This window comes from Sminthopsis crassicaudata, chromosome 4 (assembly GCF_048593235.1).
Source record: "Sminthopsis crassicaudata isolate SCR6 chromosome 4, ASM4859323v1, whole genome shotgun sequence".
Lineage (NCBI taxonomy): Eukaryota > Metazoa > Chordata > Mammalia > Dasyuromorphia > Dasyuridae > Sminthopsis > Sminthopsis crassicaudata.
Window position 1 is genome coordinate 96637866 of NC_133620.1, and position 20252 is coordinate 96658117.

The 20252-nt window shown below is 41.2% G+C and overlaps 1 protein-coding gene across 1 annotated transcript in view; it reads right to left on the bottom strand.

Moving 5' to 3' along the window:
- Nucleotides 1–19425, bottom strand: part of CSRP1 (cysteine and glycine rich protein 1) — a 32305-nt gene extending 12880 nt beyond the window's left edge. The window contains exons 1-2 of the mRNA XM_074308763.1: nt 19271–19425; nt 8648–8760 (exon numbers count right to left, since the gene is read on the bottom strand). Coding sequence (XP_074164864.1) covers nt 8648–8760; nt 19271–19407 — 250 coding nt within the window. The 5' untranslated portion in view covers nt 19408–19425. The remainder of the gene's footprint in view (nt 1–8647; nt 8761–19270) is intronic.
- Between the last annotated feature and the right edge of the window lie 827 nt (nt 19426–20252).

The following is a 20252-nucleotide window of genomic DNA, read 5'->3' on the forward strand; positions in this document are numbered from 1 at the left end:
TGAATTCCACCTCATTTTAGTCCTACTACCCTTTCCCTCTAGCATGATGGCTTCTCCAGAAATGGTGTCCACGTGTTTTGGCTTTAAAAATTGATTCTGGGAAACAATATCCTTGGTACAGAATTTCATACTGTAGGTACAAAAATCACTGATTCCCATTTTAGGGTAGGTTAAAGTCACAGACAGAAATGCAGTGATGAAAGGGACCAGCCACCTTAGTCTACAGAGGAGGAAATTGAAACCTGAAAAAATAAAAATGACTTGCTTCCCAGACCAATTCTTCCTCCAAGCTTAATGCCCTCAGGATTTATGTACCTCTTTGAACTAAAAGGTAAAGGAATCTGGGATGATTTAATGCACCAATTATAGAGTTTGGATTTAGGAAAATTTTGCAGCCAATCTTGGGGCTATTTTGGCTTTGGAGAGTCTCCCAAGTCCTCACCTCCAAGGAAAGGGTTACAGTAATTATGACCCTCCCCCTCACTTCACCCTACCTTGAAGCACCCTAGACTTTTGGCTACCTAATTTTTTTTTTTTTTTGGTACAAATATCAGTTGTCTTTCCTTAAAGGTCCCTTGACTAATTATTCCTCTACTCTCCCTCCCCTGAATCTTCAGGTTAGAGATTTTTGCCTAAATATAGGTCCTCCTGGCCTGCCCCTGTCCCTCCCAATCCCCACCCTAATCCAGTACAGAAGCAAGACTAAATAAGGAACTTTCCAGCCTCTTCTCTAATGGGCTGGCCTCCTAGGAGGAGCTCCCTGTGGTTAGGAAGGAGGGAGAGGGACAAAAGGCCAAAGGCTCTAGCATTCCCATCTAGGGATGAGAAGTCTCCAGATTTGGCCAAGATCATCCTTTTCTTCCCTTGAAGCCCAGATGAGACCAAAGGGAAGGTGGGAAACCTTGAGGAAGCTAAAAGGATTAAAGGACACTTAATTTAAAATGTTAGATCTAAAAGAGACCTAAAAGAGCATCTCGCCCAGTACCTTCATCTTACAGATAAGAAAGAAAGTGAGATGTTGAACAGGGAATTAACTTTTGGGACATTCAGTTTCCTTATCTGTAAAATGGCCAAGGTTGTGATACCACCTATGTCAGGATTCCTATGGGGAAAGCACTTTGTACATCCTTATACTCTCTAAGATCCTGGCAGATCCGGGATTATAATACGAGTGCACCGACTCCTTGCTCCATAGCCCTCTCCTTTTTTTGAGACAGACTTTAATATAGGCAGTTTTATGTACAATGCAGCATCATACCATGGAGGGCAATCTACTACTACTTTATACATTCAGACACATTTGAAATACTTCTTAAAGCTTCAAAACAGAATGCAGAAAAATAAATAGGAATATACTGAATACTGACCAAAAAAAGTGATATGATAAAGAATATAAAATATCATTTTGCTTTCAACACTTCCAAAGATACATATGTGGAGGTAGCTAGATGGCTCAGTAGATAGAGCGCCTGCTCTAGAGCTAAAAGAACCTGAGTTCAAATCCTACCATAAACACTTAACTAGTTGTGTGACCTTTGGCAAGTCATTTAATCCTAATCTCATCTCAAAAAAAAAAAAAAAAAAAAAAAAAAAAGAAGAAGAAAGAAGGGAAGAAGGAAGGAAGGAAGGAAGGAAGGAAGAAGTGTGTTTATATACATATTTATATTTCTATACATATAACATCAAAAAGGCTAGCCTCATCACATGCTAAAAGTATTGTTTTGTAGTGAAAGGCTATTATCATTTGAGCTTAATTAAGACATATTATAGCTCAGAGTCCAGATGTTTAACCCCAAGGGTTTCAGGCTCACTTCTTTATCATTGTCCAGTTTATCTGATTTTTATGACCCAGCCCAGGTTTTCTTGGCAAGGATACTGGAATGGTTTGCCTTTTTCTTCCTCAGTGGATTAAGGCAAACAGAGTTTAATTTTCTTGCCCAGGATCACACAGCCAGTCAATGTCTGAGAATAGATTTAAACTAACATCCTTCAGACTCCAGGCTCAACACTCAATTTGCTGAATCTCTAGGGTAATTTTTATACCAGAATAAGGCTTAGAAAGAAAAATTTAGTAGCAGAGTCCCATGTTTCAGTGACTTTAGTAATTTATATCTCAGTCATGGGGCTCTTGACCAAAAGTATGCAGGGATTCTACACTGTAAACACTCTTGGGAGGTTCTATTGCCTAGCCAGCAAAGCTGGAGCAGCCAACTCTTAACACTTCACCTGAATATGAAATTAAATTAACCATTTATTCTAATGAAGCTCCCTCCTATTAGTATCACTTTTTTCAAAAGAGAAGTAATAACAAGTGTAACAAGTAGATGACTGGCCTTGGACTCCAAAAGATCTGAGTTTGAGTTCTGCCACTGACACAAACTGGCTGCATGGCCTTAAACAACTCTGAAGACCATAAATCCAGGCCAGATTTCAGAAGACTTGGAGTTCATGTGCTTCCCCTTATAGTGATTTAAATAACTTCTAAAGATCCCCAGGGAACTCTAAGACAGTAAATAGCAAAGCAAGTGTCATTCTACATTGGTAGAGGGAATTTCCTTAGTGAGAATTCTCTAAACCCATAAAAGTACAATCTGGTTTTCCAAAAAGTTTCTGAGAGATTTCTCTACTGCTCTTTACCAACCTGTGGGGTCCACCATAGCAGACAGCAAAAAGAGGTCCCCCAATATATCATAGTAGGGACTTAAGTTAGATTAAAACATAATTGGAAAATATTTAGCAGAATAAATAATCATACAATAAAACATAGATAATGTTAATTTGTGGTTTTCTATATGTGTAGATTAGTGGTCTCCCTTTAGAGTACCTAGGTGGTGAAGTGAATAGAGAGGCCTGGAATCAGGAAAGATACTTACTAGCTATGACTTTGCGCAAGTAACTTAACCCTGTTTGTCTCAGGGTTTGTCTATAAAATGACTTGGAAAAGAAAATGGCAAACCACTCTAGTATCTTTGCCAAGAAAATCCTAAATGAGGTCAAGAAGAGTTGGACATGACTAAACAACAATACTATGGTCAAGTACTGAGGATTCAAATATAAGATGAATAAATGTTTATTCATCTATTCACATAGTGAATAAATATTTATTCATTCATTCATACTGTCAACCTACTAGTGACTACTTTCATTAATCAATGTTAAGACTGATTGAATTTTAATTTCCACAGGGTTTACTGCCAAATACTTCTTTCCCCCAAGAGGTGTTTTATATATATACTTCCTCTCTGCTCAGGATAAACACATGCTCATAAAGCAGGGAACCTGAGACATTAAGGTGGACTGTTTATCAATCATTGCTACCTACTCTATCTCAACCCTTACTACAAAAATACTGAGAGGGCCCTGAAAATATTTAGCACTGTTCTGGCCCCACGCTTCCCCATCAAGTTGCCTCTTCTTGTGCTTGTTGGATGTCCATCCTCCCATCTCTCTCCATCTACTGGTTCCAACTTTGATTCCTCCCTACTTTATCTGGCATATCCTAGCTTTCCCTTGTCCATCTCATGCTCAAAGTGATCATACTAGCTCAGGAAAATCCACAACCAAGGACTCAAAATGTCAGAGGAAAGCAATCTCAAGGTTTTAAGGATAGTAATGCAATTATTTCTTTTACAGCTGTTTCAGAGCTTGGCATATTAGTACCAGGAACTCTGCCCAGACCTCAAATGCTGACGAACTCTTCTATTCTTCTAGGAAGGAAAAAGTCCTTTTCTAATGTTGGTCATCCTAAATTCAAATTGAGAGCTGCCATCAGATTAACAAGCAGCTTCCTGATCACAAATTTCTTCTCTCTGCCTGAAATTTCAATTCAGATTGTGATAGGTTTATAAGTGATATATTATTATTAGAAAATATTTCAGAGTCCATCAAGTTCAAAAAAATCCTTTCTTGAGCAGGAATAATCTCAATGAAATCCCTAACTTGTGCTGAAGAAGGAAGAAAAGGAAGGAAGGAAGGAAGGAAGGAAGAAAGGAAGGAAGGAAGGAAGGAAGGAAGGAAGGAAGGAAGGAAGGAAGGAAGGAAGGAAGGAAGGAAGGAAGGAGGAGGAGGAGGTAGGGAAGAGAGAGAGAGAGAGAGAGAGAGAGAGAGAGAGAGAGAGAGAGAGAGAGAGAGAGAGAGAGAGAGAGAGAGAGAGGGAGAGATCAGTCAACTGCCCAATAAGTCAAAGTGAAAAACATACCATTGTCTGAATTATCTGGACATATCAGGCAAAGGTGTTTTTCCAGCCCAGGATATCCAGACTGCTGCCAATTCCCCATCAGATAAAAATTAGAGGTGAATGTGAAATGAACAAAATGGAGAATTGGCAATCTGGTGAACAACATGACAAATCCAATTGGATACTTAAAAGCAAAAGAGATACCAGGAGACCAAAGAGCCAATATGGCTTCCTAGATACATCAAAGGAATAAATTATCTAGAATCTAACCTCTCTCATTGCTCCACAGTCAATATAGCCCATTGGTTACTCCCCAAAAGGACATTCATCTCTTGCCTCAGTGCCTTTGTACAGGTTGTCCCTGATATCTGCCATGCTTTCCCTCCTCATCTCCCCCTCCTTAGAATTCTTAGCTCCCTTTAAGGTCAGTTCAAATATTACCTCCTACATGATGCCTTTTCTAATTCCCCCAGTTGTAGGGCTCCCCTCCCAATGATCATGTATATATCCTGAATTTACTCATCTGAGAACATGCTCTCTTCCTCCATAGGGGAAGGTAAGGACTGTCTCACTTTTTTCATCTATGTCTCCAGTGTCTATTACAATGGCTGGGACATGGATACTAAAGTATAGTTGGCAATTACCAGGTAAAGAAGCTCATTCTTCTATTGCAGGTGAGCACCTTCTCTGCAGTTTATAGTCTTAGAGAGTCAATGTCCTAGTAAGTCCCCTGCCCAGGGTCATACAGCTAATATACACCAGAAGCAGAGGACTTTCTTGTTTTGGGGGCAGTTCTCTATTCATTACTCCAAGCTACCTTTTAGCTACCTAGGACATTATTGATGCTAATTTAACAAAAGTGCTGATTAATTGATTAATTATATTCTGGACCCAGTTTGGACATTCCTACAAATGTAGCCCAGGAGAATGAACTGTCAGTCCTGAATACATTCTGTTCCTTTGGCGTGTGTGTGTGTGTGTGTGTGTGTGTGTGTGTTCCTTTTATGCCTTTTCCAACTTTGGCTACTGGTTATATCATGACTAAAAATGCAGAATCATGGTCTCTGTGGTAATCTGGCCCCAGATCCTGCCCTTGTCTATCTGTACTATAGTCCTACATTTCTGACTATCTCCATTTGTTGCCTTGACTAATCCTGATTAGAAACAAAGTCTTTCAGGCTACAAGAAAGCTAATACCCCAGCTAGCCCTTAGACAGAGATTAAACAACATTCTTCTGGAAGCTGCTCCTCCCCAGAAGACAGGACCCTCCTCTCCACCAGCTTGCCAAGACAGCTCCCACTCACTCTGGAAAGATAAACAACTCAAAAATTCCAAAGTGGAGGCTCTGACAGAAAGCTGCTGATAACAAGATGCTGCTGCTTCTGCACTCTCCACTGTAGGCCAGTGGCCAACAGTGACTCGCTGGGGTCCATTTGGTCCATGCTCACCAAACACATCTTTTCCGGCTGTCAACTGAGAGGAAATCAGCAATAACCCTTTTTAGATATGTTTGGGATATCTTCAGCCTGATTAACTCAGCAATAAGGAAAGAGGAATGTCAATGGACATGGAGCTAATTTGATCTTCTCAGTTAAACTGGATGACTCAAGCTTATATCCTTCCTCAACTTGCCCTGTCACCCACTAATCTCCTTTTCTACCTTGTTCAGATGAATACACAATTAATCAATCTCTGCTTTAACTAGTATAACCCATATATATTCCATAAGGGCAGAAGTCAGATTTTCTTAATCTCTGTTTTCAATGTAGTACCTAGCACAAGGCATTGCTCAAAATAGGCATGTGACAAGTGTTAGTGGGTAATAGGGAAGGAAAAGAAAAGGAAAAAATGGAACTTTATATGAAATATTAAGTGTGGTTCAGAGGAAAGGGCACTGGATTTGGAGGCAGAAGGCTTGAGTTTGGCTCCTGCCTCTGCCACAAGGACCTGTGACTAAGTCTCAGTTTCTTCATCTGTAAAATGAAGAGATTGGGATGGATAACCTTTACACTCCCATCTAGTTCAAAATCTATGATTCTATAATCTTACCTCTTCTAAACATCACAATCTTAGTGGAATCTTCAGCTTCTCTTTTGAGCTTACTCTATATATTCAAGGCTGTTGCTGTTGCTATTTTAGTCATGTCCAACTCTTCATGACCCCATTTGGGGTTTTCTTGGCAAAGATACTGGAGTGGTTTGCCATTTCCTTCTCCAGATGAGGAAACTGAGATAAACAGTATTAGCCCTTACTTTCCCCTCTGACACATTGCATGCCTATTTTGGGTAATACCTACGTTGGATACAGAGAGGAAGAAAGTTTGATTCCTGCCCTCATGTAACATATAGTAGACTGTAAGTGATTTGCCCAATGTCACTTAGCTAGTACATGTCTGAGATGGGATTTGAACTCAGGAAGAAGAATCTTTCTGACTCAGACTTGGCCCTCTATCTACTGCACCACCTAGCTGCCCCAATCTATTGCTAATTCTTGTTATTTCTACTTTTACAGTATTCTCATATATCTCCATCTCTCCAAGCATCCAGCCACCACTCTGCTAGTGCCCTTATTTACTAATAACTGAACTAATGCAATAAGTTCCTGGCCCGTCCTAGGTTTCCAGTCTCATACGTCATTCCTTTGTAAGTATTCTGTAATCCAGAAACAGTGATCTTCCTGCTCTTCTTCATACTCTGGATCCCAACACCCCATTCCTTTCCTCTGGCTATCCATTATTGCTCTCCTTCCTAACCTCCACCTCCTATTTTCCAGTTTCTATCAAGACCCAGCTCAAATTTCATCTTCCTGGTCTCACTCCACCCTAGCTCCTTCCTCTAAGTTATATTGCAGCTATTCTGTACACATTTTTAGAAGTGCTTAGTTGTTTACACAGTGCTTAACATAGCACCTAATAGGGACATTTAGTAGGTGCTTAATAAAGGCTACTTGATTTGACTTACAAGTTGATTCTCTGATTAATATGAAAACCTTAAGCATAAGTAATGGGTCTTTGCCTGTTATTGTAACTTCAGGGTTTATGTGTGTTGACAGGTTCAATTCAACCATTAAGTGACCTGGGAAGAGTATTCCAAAATTCTTATAATCTCTCTCAGTCTCTCTCTCTCTCTCTCTCTCTCTCTCTCTCTCTCTCTCTCTCTCTCCCTCCCTCCCTCCCTTCACACTGTGTCTATCTGTCTGTCTGTCTCTTTTTCTCTCTTATTCTGTCTCTGTCTGTCTCTGTATCTCTGTCTCTCTCTTTTACTCTCCTCTCTTCCTCTCTCCCTTTCTTTCTGTCTCTGTCTCTGTCTCTCTCTCTGTCCCTCTCTCTCTCTTTCCCTATTTTCCCCATCTCTCCCCATATCTCTTCTCTGTCCTCTCCACCCTCTCTCTCTCTTTTCTTTCTACCTATATTTCTCTATTTTTCTGTCTCTTTCTTTCTCATCATCTCTGTTTTTGTGTCTGTTTTTTCAAAGAAACTCAAGGATAAAGAAAAAGCCCCCTTTGGATACCTATGAAGATTTTGTCAGCTGCTAGAAGAGACCCTTTCAGACAGTGTAGATGGTTCATAGCCATTGGCTTTAATCTCCTTATGCTGAGGAGTTGATAGGAATAGCACAGGTTTCAGGACTTTTCCAATCCTATCAAATGCTCAGCAAATATTTCCTCACTGACTTGCCTTCATTTGCTACCAACTTGTCCTTAGGCATGGGCTACTCCAATGATCAAACAAAAATCATAAGAAGGCAGGATTCCTAGGAAGCTTACCCTAGTGACTGAGACAGGCACATCTCTCTGCCTGCCCCCACTTCCCTCTGCCTTCCCACCCACTCCAGGTCTGCTAAAGGGTAAATTCTCCTTTGTGATGATTGGGATTTGTTAAGAGTTTGTGGCTCTGAACTCCTTCCTCTTCCTCCTCCGAATATGAATAAGATCAGCAGGAGGAATGGAAAACAGAGGCAAAGAGTGGGCTGAGAGGTTGAGAATTCCTATGAGGCAACAGGGATATAGATCTAACCCCAGATTTGGGCCAGTTCTACTCTCTAGAGTCACCATTTTCTGATATCCAATGTCTTAATACAAGAAAAACTTTGGCTCCAAAGGCCAGTGATTCCTTGGGGCCCAAAGGTCTGTCTCCTAAATGTCTGGACTATGACTGGGATGAAAAGAATAAAAATCCAAAGCAGCAAAGTTTTGTTTACAAAGTCCCAACATGTTCTCTTCTCATCCCCTAGACATCATGCCATTGCCACCAACTCTCTGGCCAGTTCATCTCCTAGGAAAGCAGCTTCTTGGGAGAACAAAGAGGTCCTTACAGCATTGCCCTCCCCAGTTGCTGTTTCAGCCAAATTTCAGCCTGTTTATATCCTGTAGGATGGGTTCCCTAGAGGGTTGACAGGCCTAGTCAATGCTAACGGGCCCTGGTCCCAACTACCCATGGCAACGGCAGGGCCCAGGGGTACCATACTCACTGCACAGGAAGCAGGACTTGTGGAAGCTGTTGCCTTCACACTGAACCTCTTCGGCAAAATAAACCGTCTTTTGGCACACGCCACATTTCTTGCCTCCTCCCCAATTCGGCATCCTGAGAGAGAAACACAGAAACAGGCATGGGAAAGCTGTGCAGACATGGAGAAAAGACAAAAGGTCAAGAATAATGAGGCAGAACTGGAGTTAGATCCGAGATCAGCATGCTTCCTGATGGCAACCATCCATGGACAGAATGCCTCCCCCACCCCTGGTCTTTGTTTCCCTCAGGCTTATCCTCCTTTAACCCTGCTATCCTATGTAGGTTTCTATCCAAAACAAGTCAGCAGTTGGTTATCGAGTATCTACTCTTTCCCAGTTTTAGAGCATGCCCATTGAAGGATTTCCCCAAGCCAACAAAAGCCAAAAAAAAAAAAAAAAAAAAAAAAAAATGATGATGATGATTGAGTTGACATGAAACACATGGTTGATAAAACCCCCTAAATGTGTTATTTCAGCATAACAGAGTATCCAGATCCTACAGATTTCCTAAATGTTTCCCAAGCTTCATTTGGTCCTACATGTCTACTCGTCTGATTTCCAGCAGGTCATACAAAAAACCCCAATGCTGGAAAGTCCTGTGCTGGACTCTAAGGGAAGATGTAGCTCCAAGATAGTTCTTTGGTCAAGGAGACAAAACACACAGAAAACTGAAAGCACATAACAATAAAGATTTTGTCTTAGCCATCTCTGAATCCTTCCCTCTATCTGTCATGTGAATACCCAGAATCAAGCTGAACATACACAGGCATTGGGTAAATATGTGTTAATTGATAATTATTTGGAAAAGTTGGAGTGAGCATGCTACAACAATTGAAGTGAACAAACTGGCAAGATTTGTCTCATTCTTGAAGGGATTCTAATAGAGGTAGAGAGTTCTTTATTGAAGTAGAATTAGGAAGAAAGCTTCAAATGGGACTTGATTCCCTGGGATCTCTTGTTACAAATATCATTCATTAAATAGAAGACAATTTAATAACATCAGAAAGTATCTAGAGCCAAATAAGGGAGGGATCAAATAGTTAAAAAAGACTATAACCCTCCTTTTCCAAAACAAAGGTTGACAAAAACATACACCATAGGTTCACAAATGCTGAGTTGGATGGGACTTTGGAGGCCATCTATTCCAACACCTTCCTTTTACAGATGAGGCAACTGAGGCAAGGGTGTGACTTGACTGACATCAGAGAAGAAGTAAATGACAATTCCAGAAAGCAAGCACAGATCTTGTTCATTTGATGTTTAATGCTCCAGAGTATTTTCCCCTGTACTATGCTGTCTCCAGCATCTTGGAATATGTTTGCTCACATATGCCATGTCCAAATCCCAGAGCCTTTGCATGCTCAACTCTTACCTTTCCCAGCCTCTTTCTTATGGTAGGATGGAAAGAGCCTTAAATTTGGAATCATGAGCCTGCAGTTAAAATACCAGCTCTGCCACTGACTCCCTGTGACTTGAATAAGTAAGTCACTTGAGCTCTGGGCCTCAATTTCTCCATTTGAGAAATATGAGTGTTTGTTTGAACTAGTTGACCGCTAAGTTCCCTGAAAAGTCCCTATTTATGTTTCTATGATTCTGCAACCTCTAGCTATGCTTCCAAATAATATATAATCTGCTTCCAAAGAATTCAGGGGACTCTCAGCTCTGCTCTTTGTCATCAATTCCTATTCCTTACTCTAATCTCTACTACCATTTCTTTCACCCTAACCCCTGGAGCATCACTGTAGTCCTAATGATTTTATCTGGTATGATGGTATCTTCATAGTTTCATATCTACATAGCCTTTAGGAGCTTACAAATTACTTTCCTGTAAACTCTAAACAGAACTATTATCATCATTGTTTTATACATCAGGACACTAAAGATCAGAGAGCTTGAGATTTGCCCACAATCATACACCTAATACCTACTGGAGGAGGAATTCAAACCCTGGTCTTCTGAGCTCTCTGGAGGGCAAATTATGGTTCTAGAATTCAACATGAGTCTATACATCCCCATCAACGGTAAATCTCGCCCTATCCTAAGTGATGGAGAGCCCTACCCTAAGTGATGGAGAGCCAGCTTTCAAATGAAATTGTGTTTTGAACTACAAGAACTCTTTGCCCTGTGGGGGAGATCCACAACACTCCATAGCTGAGCTACATAGAAGCTGGACCTTGTTTCTTCTGGCTTTAAGCCACAGGCAAACTTCCAGGCAAGTTTCCAGGGAATAAGAAACTATAGAAGAAAAGACGGAGACCAGAAGAGCAGTCAGAGAGAAAATCTGTCCCCAGAGACTTCTTACTGGGGTATTCTTATATAAAAGATAAAACCAGTTTTTAGCCTGGTCTCATCAGATTCCATTAATCACTTGGTTAGATTCTTCCCTCTAAAGATGGGAGTTCAAGACCCATCTGACTTAAAAGTACTTAATGAAGGAGAAGCTCAAGAGCTAGGGCAGCAGAAGGTGCAGAGAGGTCTTTGGACGCATGTATAAATAGGGTTTGGTGATTTTTGATTTAATACTAGGGAATGTCTTGCCAGCTTCATATTAGGGGAGAGTCTACACTGAAAGGAGACTTAGCTGTTCTCTCTTTGTCTTTATGGGGAGAACAAGTTGGATTTCCAGTTCATTTCTTTCTCCGCCTCCCGGTTTCTGCCCAGCCCCTTTCTTTTTGGCCAAGTCCTTGACATCTGGAATCCTGGATTGCCTTAAAAGGAGGCCTGTTTCTCCAAGGCTCTATGTCACCAATAGGTGGGAGGGGTGCCTCCTTTTTATGCTTCTTGAAAGACAGGAGGCCTGCAGGAGGCTCTGAAAATGGCAAATACTTTCCTGGGAGACTAATCCTTGAACTCTCACAAAACCTGCACAAATCAAGACACTGTTGTTCATCATCAATGGGCTCTCTAACAGAGTCCTTAAACCTCCCTCCCAAGCACAGATGCTTGGGCAGCGTCCTAGGTAGTTTTTTCTTGAAAGTCTGCTGAATTATCTCTCTCAACTATGCTGATGGGGATGGGACAAAGTACTTGGACCTCAGTTCTCTTATGTAATATACATCTTCTTTTTATAATTGTTTTATATATATAGTTATTAATAACTTGTTTATATATATAACATATATAGCACTTGTTATACATACATACATACATATATAGTTGTTAATAGATCAGTCATGTTTTACCATGAATTTTTTGTCCATGGAATTTTTTTTTTTTTTGCAAAGATACTGAAGTGGTTTGCCATTTCATTCTCCAATGTGTTCCCATTTTACAGATAGGGAACTGAGGCACATAGGAGCTAAGTGACTTGCCCAGGGTCACACAGCTAACAAGTGTCTGAGGCTATATTTTAACTTGGGTGTTCCTGCCTCCAAACCCAGTGCTCTATCCACTGTGCCCCATATGCCTTATGTGTTTGCTAACTTGACTCTCACAATTACCCTTTCCTTTAGATTATACAAGAATAGATGAGGAAATTGAAATTCAGAAAGTTTGTGATAATGCCAGGGCCACACAGCTTGAAATGTACAGGGCTAGAATTTCAATCAAAGCCTTTATTTACAAATATTTCCCCTCTGAGATTTCTTCCCATTTATACTTTGCTTTGTGTGTTTGTATGTTGTATCCCCATTTGACTTTTAACCCATTAAGAGTAGGGATTGGTTTTTTTGTTGTTGTTTTAGTCTTTCTTCATATTCCCATCTCTTAGTATAGTATAATACCTATCACATAACACTTACTAATCCCACTTAGTAAATGCTGGTTGATTGAGTCTTTCCATTATATTATCTTGCCCTTTTATAGATGTGCAAAGAATATATTTTTGGCTCAAAAAAGTCTGCAAAAAAAAATAGAAATCTACATTTCAAATTTAGTCTATATAACCAACTATCCTGCACATGTCCTAGATGGTGGTTAATAATTGCTACTTCGAATAAGAGTGCCAACCACACACCTGCTGGGTGCAGAGAGTCCCTTTTGGTATTGTTCTAGGTGCTATATATCCACCCTCCTGTGCACAAATGGAAAGTCACATCTAATTTAAAGGTATGTGCACAATAAATGTATTTGGAGTTCAACTCCAACAAATCAGTTATTAAAATGCAACCCTTTGAGCAAGGTAGAAATTGCCTCCTGTTATCTGTTCACTTCCAATGACATGCAATCTTGGTCTGGCCCCTTTTGATAAGTTCCTAGTTTCAACTGGCAAATTCTGTCATTGGATGGCAATCACGCTGTACATGAGATACTTTTGAAGAGGGATCTGAGATGACAGCAGCTTCCTCACCTGGTTCCTCTCTAATTCTATTTTTTTATTATAGCTTTTTATTTACAATCTAATTCTATTTTTAAATAGGGCTTGAGATGATTTTTTCAGGTTCAGAAGAGCTAGTGTTTAAAGAAAATTGAATCAAAACTATGCAATCCATTTCATTGTAAAGTGGTGAAAACAGCATTGGGTCTAGAGGGAAAGGATTTCATTTTGAATATTAACTCTATGTGTTAAGTGACTGAAGAAAAAAACTGTTAATTTTAGTATCTGTTTCCTCATCTGTAAAATGGAAACAATAATGGTTATACCTTCTTTCTCAAAAGTCTTTTTAAAGGCCAAGGTCATCCATTGCATCCAGGACCACTAGTCTTATCAACTTTTGTCCTCCTAATAGACTTTATGACTCTGGAGGAGAGAGTGAGGTTGATGACTTTGTGCAGCTCTAGTTCATTTAAATCCAGTTTAGGAGCAAGTCAAAACGTCATCTATGATGTCATCGGTCCTCTTTGAGAAAGAGGATTGAAGGGAGAACAACAGACTTTTATAAAGAAAGCACTCTGAAGCACTTATATACAGTGTTAGACTTGGAGTCAGGAGGACCTGAATCTTAGCTCTCTCAGTTCAGTTTCCTCATCTGTAAAATGGGGATAATAATAGCACTCATCTCCCAGGATTATTGTGAGGATCAAATGAGGTGATGAATGCAAATGTTTTGCAAATCTTAAGGTATTATATAAAGGTCAGATCTGAGCATTTACAAAAGCCACTATATATATATATATGAATAAATAATCCACAGACAATATCTGGCTTAATTATTAACATAGAACCTCTCCATTACTGCCCAAAGTAAGGCAGAATAAGGGATTGCTTCTTTCCCCCTTCCCCTTATCCCATTAATTCATTTGAGCAAAAGTACATGACCTACTCTTAATATCTTGTTTCTCTCAGCCCAAACACAATCGAGATTGAGCATGGAAAAAGAACAGCACTCAGACATTCCCTCTAAGTCCCCACCCACATTCAGTATGGTGGAGACCTGTCCAGTGTTTGCCTAGTTAGGAAATATGCTGCTGACATTACCTGGGCTCTTTGGTATCTGGCCAGGTATACAGAAGAGCTATCAGTCATTTGAGTTTTGCAACCTCAGCTTGCCTAATTATCCAAATTGCAAAGAGCTGACATAAGAAAAAGAATAGGACTTATCCTGTTAAGGCTCAGGGTTATTGTCCAGAAAGTGACATCTGAATAGCCTAGAAAAGATTCTCAAAGCACAGGAGCCACTTAGAGGAATAAACAGCATCGAGAGAAACTCAGTCCAAGGACGACAAGGCTGACCTTGGAAGCTAAGTTTCTCAATATGTCTACTGAAGACTACTAGTACTTCTTGAAAGTACTTGTTCCTCTGATACAATCCTGGTTCAGTGGCACCAAATGGCAAGTTTGGGAACCACACAATCAATGGCAGTGAGGGTACAGTAAAATATATAATAAACCTAGAACCAATCTTAATTTGCTTTGTGATCTTCATATCTCTAAAACTCAGTCTCCTTATCTGAAGAAAAAAAGAGGGGAGGGAGGAATTGAACTACATGATTTCAAACCATAGTCCTTTCCAATTCTAAATCTAGACTCCCAGGTTCTCTGAGATCATTCCCTTTCACTTCTAATAGCCAAAGAACCTCATCCTTTGGTCACCCTATTCCTTCAATAATGAAAACCCTCCCTCTTCCTCTCAACTAAGCCATGACACTCCTTGTCTTTGTAAATATGCTCTAAACTCACCTCCTCCAGGAAGCTTTCCTTGACTGATACCATCCCATTCCTCCCTATCACATGAGACTTCACTTTGTGCTCTTTTCATTTGAAATTGTTCATGTGAATATGCATTTTCACTTCTTTATATGTCTGGCTACTCTAAACATGAGCTATCCATGGGCAAGAACAGGGGAAAGCTTAAAAAATTAGATAGCTTTCCTGTCTATCCTTTGTATCTCCCTGTGTATCTTCCTTCTATAGGACTCTATGCATAGAAACTGAATCATGGTGAAAAATAGAAGCAACAATATGGATATCACTGCTCTCTAGGAAGATCATGACTCTAGAACAGGAATTGTCATCTTCTCCCCTTATCTTATAAGTCAGGAAATTTAAGGAGATGAAGACACTTCCAACGTCAAAAAAAAAAAAAAAAAAAAAAAATTAGTAAATGGCAGGAGGAAAATGTGAACCCAAGTCTTCTGGCTTTAGAGCAAATATCGTTTCCTTCTATCATATTGCTTCTCAAAGATAAAAGTAGTAGAGATAAAAGGAGTCTTATGAATTACTAAGTTCTGGGGAGGGGGTGTTGTTTTGTTTTGTTTTGTTCTATTTTGTTTTTAATTCACTGATTCTACTTCTCCTTCACTCCCCAAACAAGGATACTAGTGAAGAAAACATTTGATATTTCTGAGGGCAGATCCTGGATACTAGTAGCTACCTTCTAGTTCGTTTCCCCCAATATGTCATTATTTAGGAGCCCAAACACTTCCTCTGGCCTAGGGAAAGCCACTGAACCCAAGCTTGGAAATACCAGAAGCCTCAATATTTACACACTTTACCATACATGGGAATCATTAATAGCCTACGTCAGACAAATTCCTAGGGAGCGATGTATTCCAGCCACAACATTATCATATAAATCCTGACAACTGGAGGCAGTCGGCAGGATACAAGGGGCTTACCCTCCAGACAGTGACAGAGGAACTTATTAGTAATGCTCATTCTCCTCCTTTACCCCTCATAACACCTCCATTTCTTTGTTGTCCTGAAAGGGCTCTCTTTAATCCTTGTTCTTTTGAGAAAATCCCTTTTCTAGACTTATTCTTTTCCTCACAGTTTACACTTCCTTAGATCCAGTGTGATCTTATGCATAAGGATTCCAGGAACTGATCCTCTCCTCTCTAGAGTTATGTACTTAGCAGAAAATTAGAGGTTATGAGAGCTCACCTGCCTCTCATTATGGTGCTGTGTGATTTTCTATAGGTTGCTTTATTTCTTTAAAATGTGAAAAATCTATATTTTCTTCAAAATGTCTATGGATAATTATAAAAAAAAACTTTACAATCCCAAAATATAATACCAATGCCAGCTACTGTCTTACAATTGCAATTTTTCTAGCTATGATCACTTTGGTGTTACAATCTGTGGCATCTTATGTTCATTTTTACTTTTGTCCCTGTGGGACAATTCAGATCAGAGATAACCCATTAGGTTTGCTTCCTATTGAGAATACTATTTTTAACTCAATACCTTTCTTCCTGGATCTCATTCCTGTTCGGAGCTCTCTGTAAGGCTGATTTTACTCCCAAATATATAAACTCCAATAGCCAACAAAATCTTTCCAAATCTGCCTTTCCAGAATACCACACAATTCCTTTAATGTTTTTCTATTTCTCTGACATTTATTTTCTATATGTTACCAATGTAAGAAAAAGGGCAAATCACTATTTAACATGGTTTCAATAAAATCAGAGAAAGATGATGAATAAAATCCCATTCATTTACCAGCCAGTGGGACAGTTTAAGAATTCCAGATTTCTACAACATAGTCTTGAGCTCTGTCTCTAACTGCCAGAATTAAAAGTATTTGAAGTTAAATGAAAAAAGATCCAGCACAGTCAGGATTAAAAAACAGACAAAAATGGTAGGAAAAGGAATGGAGTTGTTATCTCTCCTCATTTTCCTCTGTGTCTCTGTCAGGGGGGAAAAAAAAAACAGACTCAAGAAGTTAGATTTAAGTGGTGGGAAAAGGAATGGAGTTGTTATCTCTCCTTATTTTCCTCTGTGTTTCTGTTTGCTTCTCTCTGTGTCTCTTTATCTATATCTCTGTGTCTCTGACTCTTTGTCTCTCTTTTTCCTCACTATGTCACTTATTAGCAACCCCTGTGCTCTCAGAGCTTCCTCCCAGCATTAAAATGTCATGTTTCCACAATGAAAATGCAGCCTTTTCTGTCCAGCTGACCAGTCGCTAAACCTCCCCCAATCCCTTTTAATGAAAAGCTAGAAAGTCCAGTTCTTCCCTTTTATCACCCTATATAACACTCCTTAATGAACTTCCTTTCCTCTGACCTACTACATACAGCTTAATTCAGGATATCCCCGGAGGAAAATTTAAGATAGAGAGAAGGATGAACTCTGGGCTAATTCACACTGTAAACTGACCTGCTGGCTTGGACCTGTGAAGAAATTCAACAGAGCTCATACCTTCTTCTAAAACCCTGTGTCAGTGATGGCTTAGTGATCTGGGGAAAGGTTGATTCAATAGGACTGGAGAAGTGGGCCTGCACTCCAAAGATAGCAGAGCTTTTCAGTTATCCAAGAAAACAAGGGAATCAAGGGGCTCTCTTTTCCCTCCATTCTATGTGAGGGAAGCTCTCTCCTTAACTTCAGAACTGATGAGAGAATTAATGAAGAATTCCCTTCAATGTGGGATTTCTTTGAAAGGGAAGAAACAAACAGAACTAAGGAGATCATAATTTTAGATCTGGAAGGGCCATCTAGTCCAGCCCCCTCATTTTAAGACTAGTCTGGTTAGGGGATTTGCCTGAGTTCATACCAAGATTAAGTCTTAGAGGTAGGATATGAGCTCAGTTCTTCCAGACCCCAAACCAACCCCATATCCACTATAATATGCACTGCTTGATGTGGAGAATTAAAAAATAATAAAATAAAAGACACCAAAATGGTTTAATAAGCTCTGCCTTAATATTCTAATAACTTCTTCCTACTGTCATTACATCTTCTACCTGGAGGGAAGTTTAAAGGTGCTTGTTATTTTATTATAGCTTATATATACATAAATAGTTATAAATGTTCTGGTGCTGTGTATAATTTCATTTGTAATTCTGATTTTTAAATTGAGATTATTATTCAGTTTATGAGGGTTTTTGTTTTGTTTTGTTTTGTTTTTTGATGAGGCTACTGGGGTTAAGTGACTTGCCCAGGGTCACACAGCTATAGTTTATGGTTTTTCCTCAACATTATGCTGATTGATACTGTGGGACTGGCTCTGAAAGAATGACTCGATAAATCTCAAAGTTTTCTGTTGCTTTTTCCCCAAATCCCTTCTCATTTTAGCTCTGCCACAGACTAAGCCCAACCAGGGGTAGTCCATTCCATTTAATTCCCCAAGACAGGCCAAAGGTCATTTAGACAGATCAGTTCTCCTATGCCCTAAAATGGAGGAACTCAAGTAGGCAAAGGCAGAACCCAGCATTTTATACAAGGAAGTTAAGGAAGTGCATTGTACAGCTGCCATCTATGAGGCAGATCCTGATTCCAACTCAAAAAAAAAAAAAAAAAAAAAAAAAGACAGGAAAAGGCGGGAACAGAGGGTTTGGATTAGACAGTTCTTTAGTTCCTTCCAGCTGTATTCTTCTATGTCTCATATCAGGAAAGCCAGAACTAGGGGTTGGGCTGCCAGGGACCCCAAGAGATCACGCAATTATGTGAATTTTCAGGCCTCTGGAATTTTCTCTCTGCAGCCAAGCCCAAGATGCAGGTCTTAAATCTATGGCACTGATCCGAAGCATAAGAACAGGAAAAGCAGATCTTACAAGCACGTAGAGAAAGGCAGCGGGAAAGAAAGAGTACTTGCAGAGAACTCACAGTTAACTAATATTTCTGTGTCAAAGGCCTAGAGGCCCCCAGAGGAAGAAGGGATCTAGATTTGAAGCTTTGAGTCCTCCCCAGTCACCCCTCCGTCCCCCTCCCCCAGTCACACAGTCCTTTATTTCTGGGCCCCAAGAAAACTGGAAACCAGAGGAGGGAGGAGCAGGGGACGGCGCAGAGCACATCAGAGGTACTTGATTGAATGGAATGACACAGATGCCCACATTTCCCCTTCGATAAGCAAGCTTTGTAGTTGTCACTGTCACTCAGGCTCAGCAGAAATGAGGAGAAAGGAAGGATAAGGAAAGAGGGAAATCTCCGCGGGGCCAGGGGCCAGGGGCTGCTGGCGGGGCTGCGAGGGGGGAGGACCCTCCAGGAGAGAGAAGTCAAGCCGAAGAGCTAACGCAGCCTGGCGGCCGGCACGGCTGGCCCCCGCTTCCCGCTCAGCTCCGGGGACCCAGGAAACTCAGAAAAACTCCCTCCCGGCCGTCCCGGAGCCAGCGTGGGCAGGGGAGGGCCAGGCGGCCAGCGCCACGCTGCGGCTGCCACCAGGCTGCCGAGGATGGGCGCGGAGGGGCGGGAGCGCCCACTGCCCACCGCACGAGCCCGGCGGGGGAGCGCCCGGCCCTGGCAGGCCGGAGGGCAGGAGCGGCTCACTCACCTGGCGGCGGTAGCTGCTCCGAGGGCGCGCAGGCGGCAGGGAGCTCTCGGCAGTGGCCCGTTGGGTCCCGCTCGGGCCCCTCCGCTTTGTTTTTGTTCTCCTCCCGAGAAGGCGTGTCCCGGACCAACACCAACCATCAGAAAGCTTTGCACACAGCACCAGCGGGGCGCTGATGTCATGTTTTCCTGAGCTCAGTCGCGGGGGCGCCAAAGGACCCCGGGGCAGCCCAGCCTGGCGCGGCCCAGCCCGCCGGGGAGCCCCGGAGCCGGCCGACACCGGGAACCCCACATCCCGCTCGGTGCCCCTTGTCCCGGGGCGGGGGAGACGCGGAGGCTTAGGTGATTCGATAGGGCACCCTTTTTCCGAAAAGTCCTTTTAGAGTTTCTTTATGAACGAGGTGGAAAGTGGAAATCCCTGCGGAGGTGTACTGGCTTTATTCGAGAGGTGGGGGCCTAGGGAAAAGAGATATCGCATCCTTCTTCATATGACTGGTTTTTGCTGAACAATTTTTATTTGTTTTTAAGCATTGTAATAAGAGAAGGCCCAGTAAGTGGGGAGGGACATATTCCAAAACGAAGGTAAATAAACAAAAACTAATTTAAAAAAATAATACTCAAATTCCTCTAGTCCGCTCGTTCCCAAGGGCTCATCCTCACCCCCGAAATAAAGAAAAGACCACTACTCTCAGAATTGTAGAACTTACTCTGTTCCCCGAAGCCTAACTTTTCTTCCGATCACCTGCTCTTAGCCCTGCTTTTCCCGTCTCTAACAGGGAATGACATTTTCCTCTGACCCCCCTCCAATCTCTAGTTTGTAAAACCTTTTCTTGGGATGTTCAAGCCCCCCTTGGGCTTGTAGCTGAAGCTGAAATTTCCTTGACATAAGGAAGGAGCTCTCTATACCGGCGTAGAATGAATGACCTCTTCTCTGCTAAGGGTAGTAACTTGTCCAACATCACACAGTACAATGAGTATTTATGAAG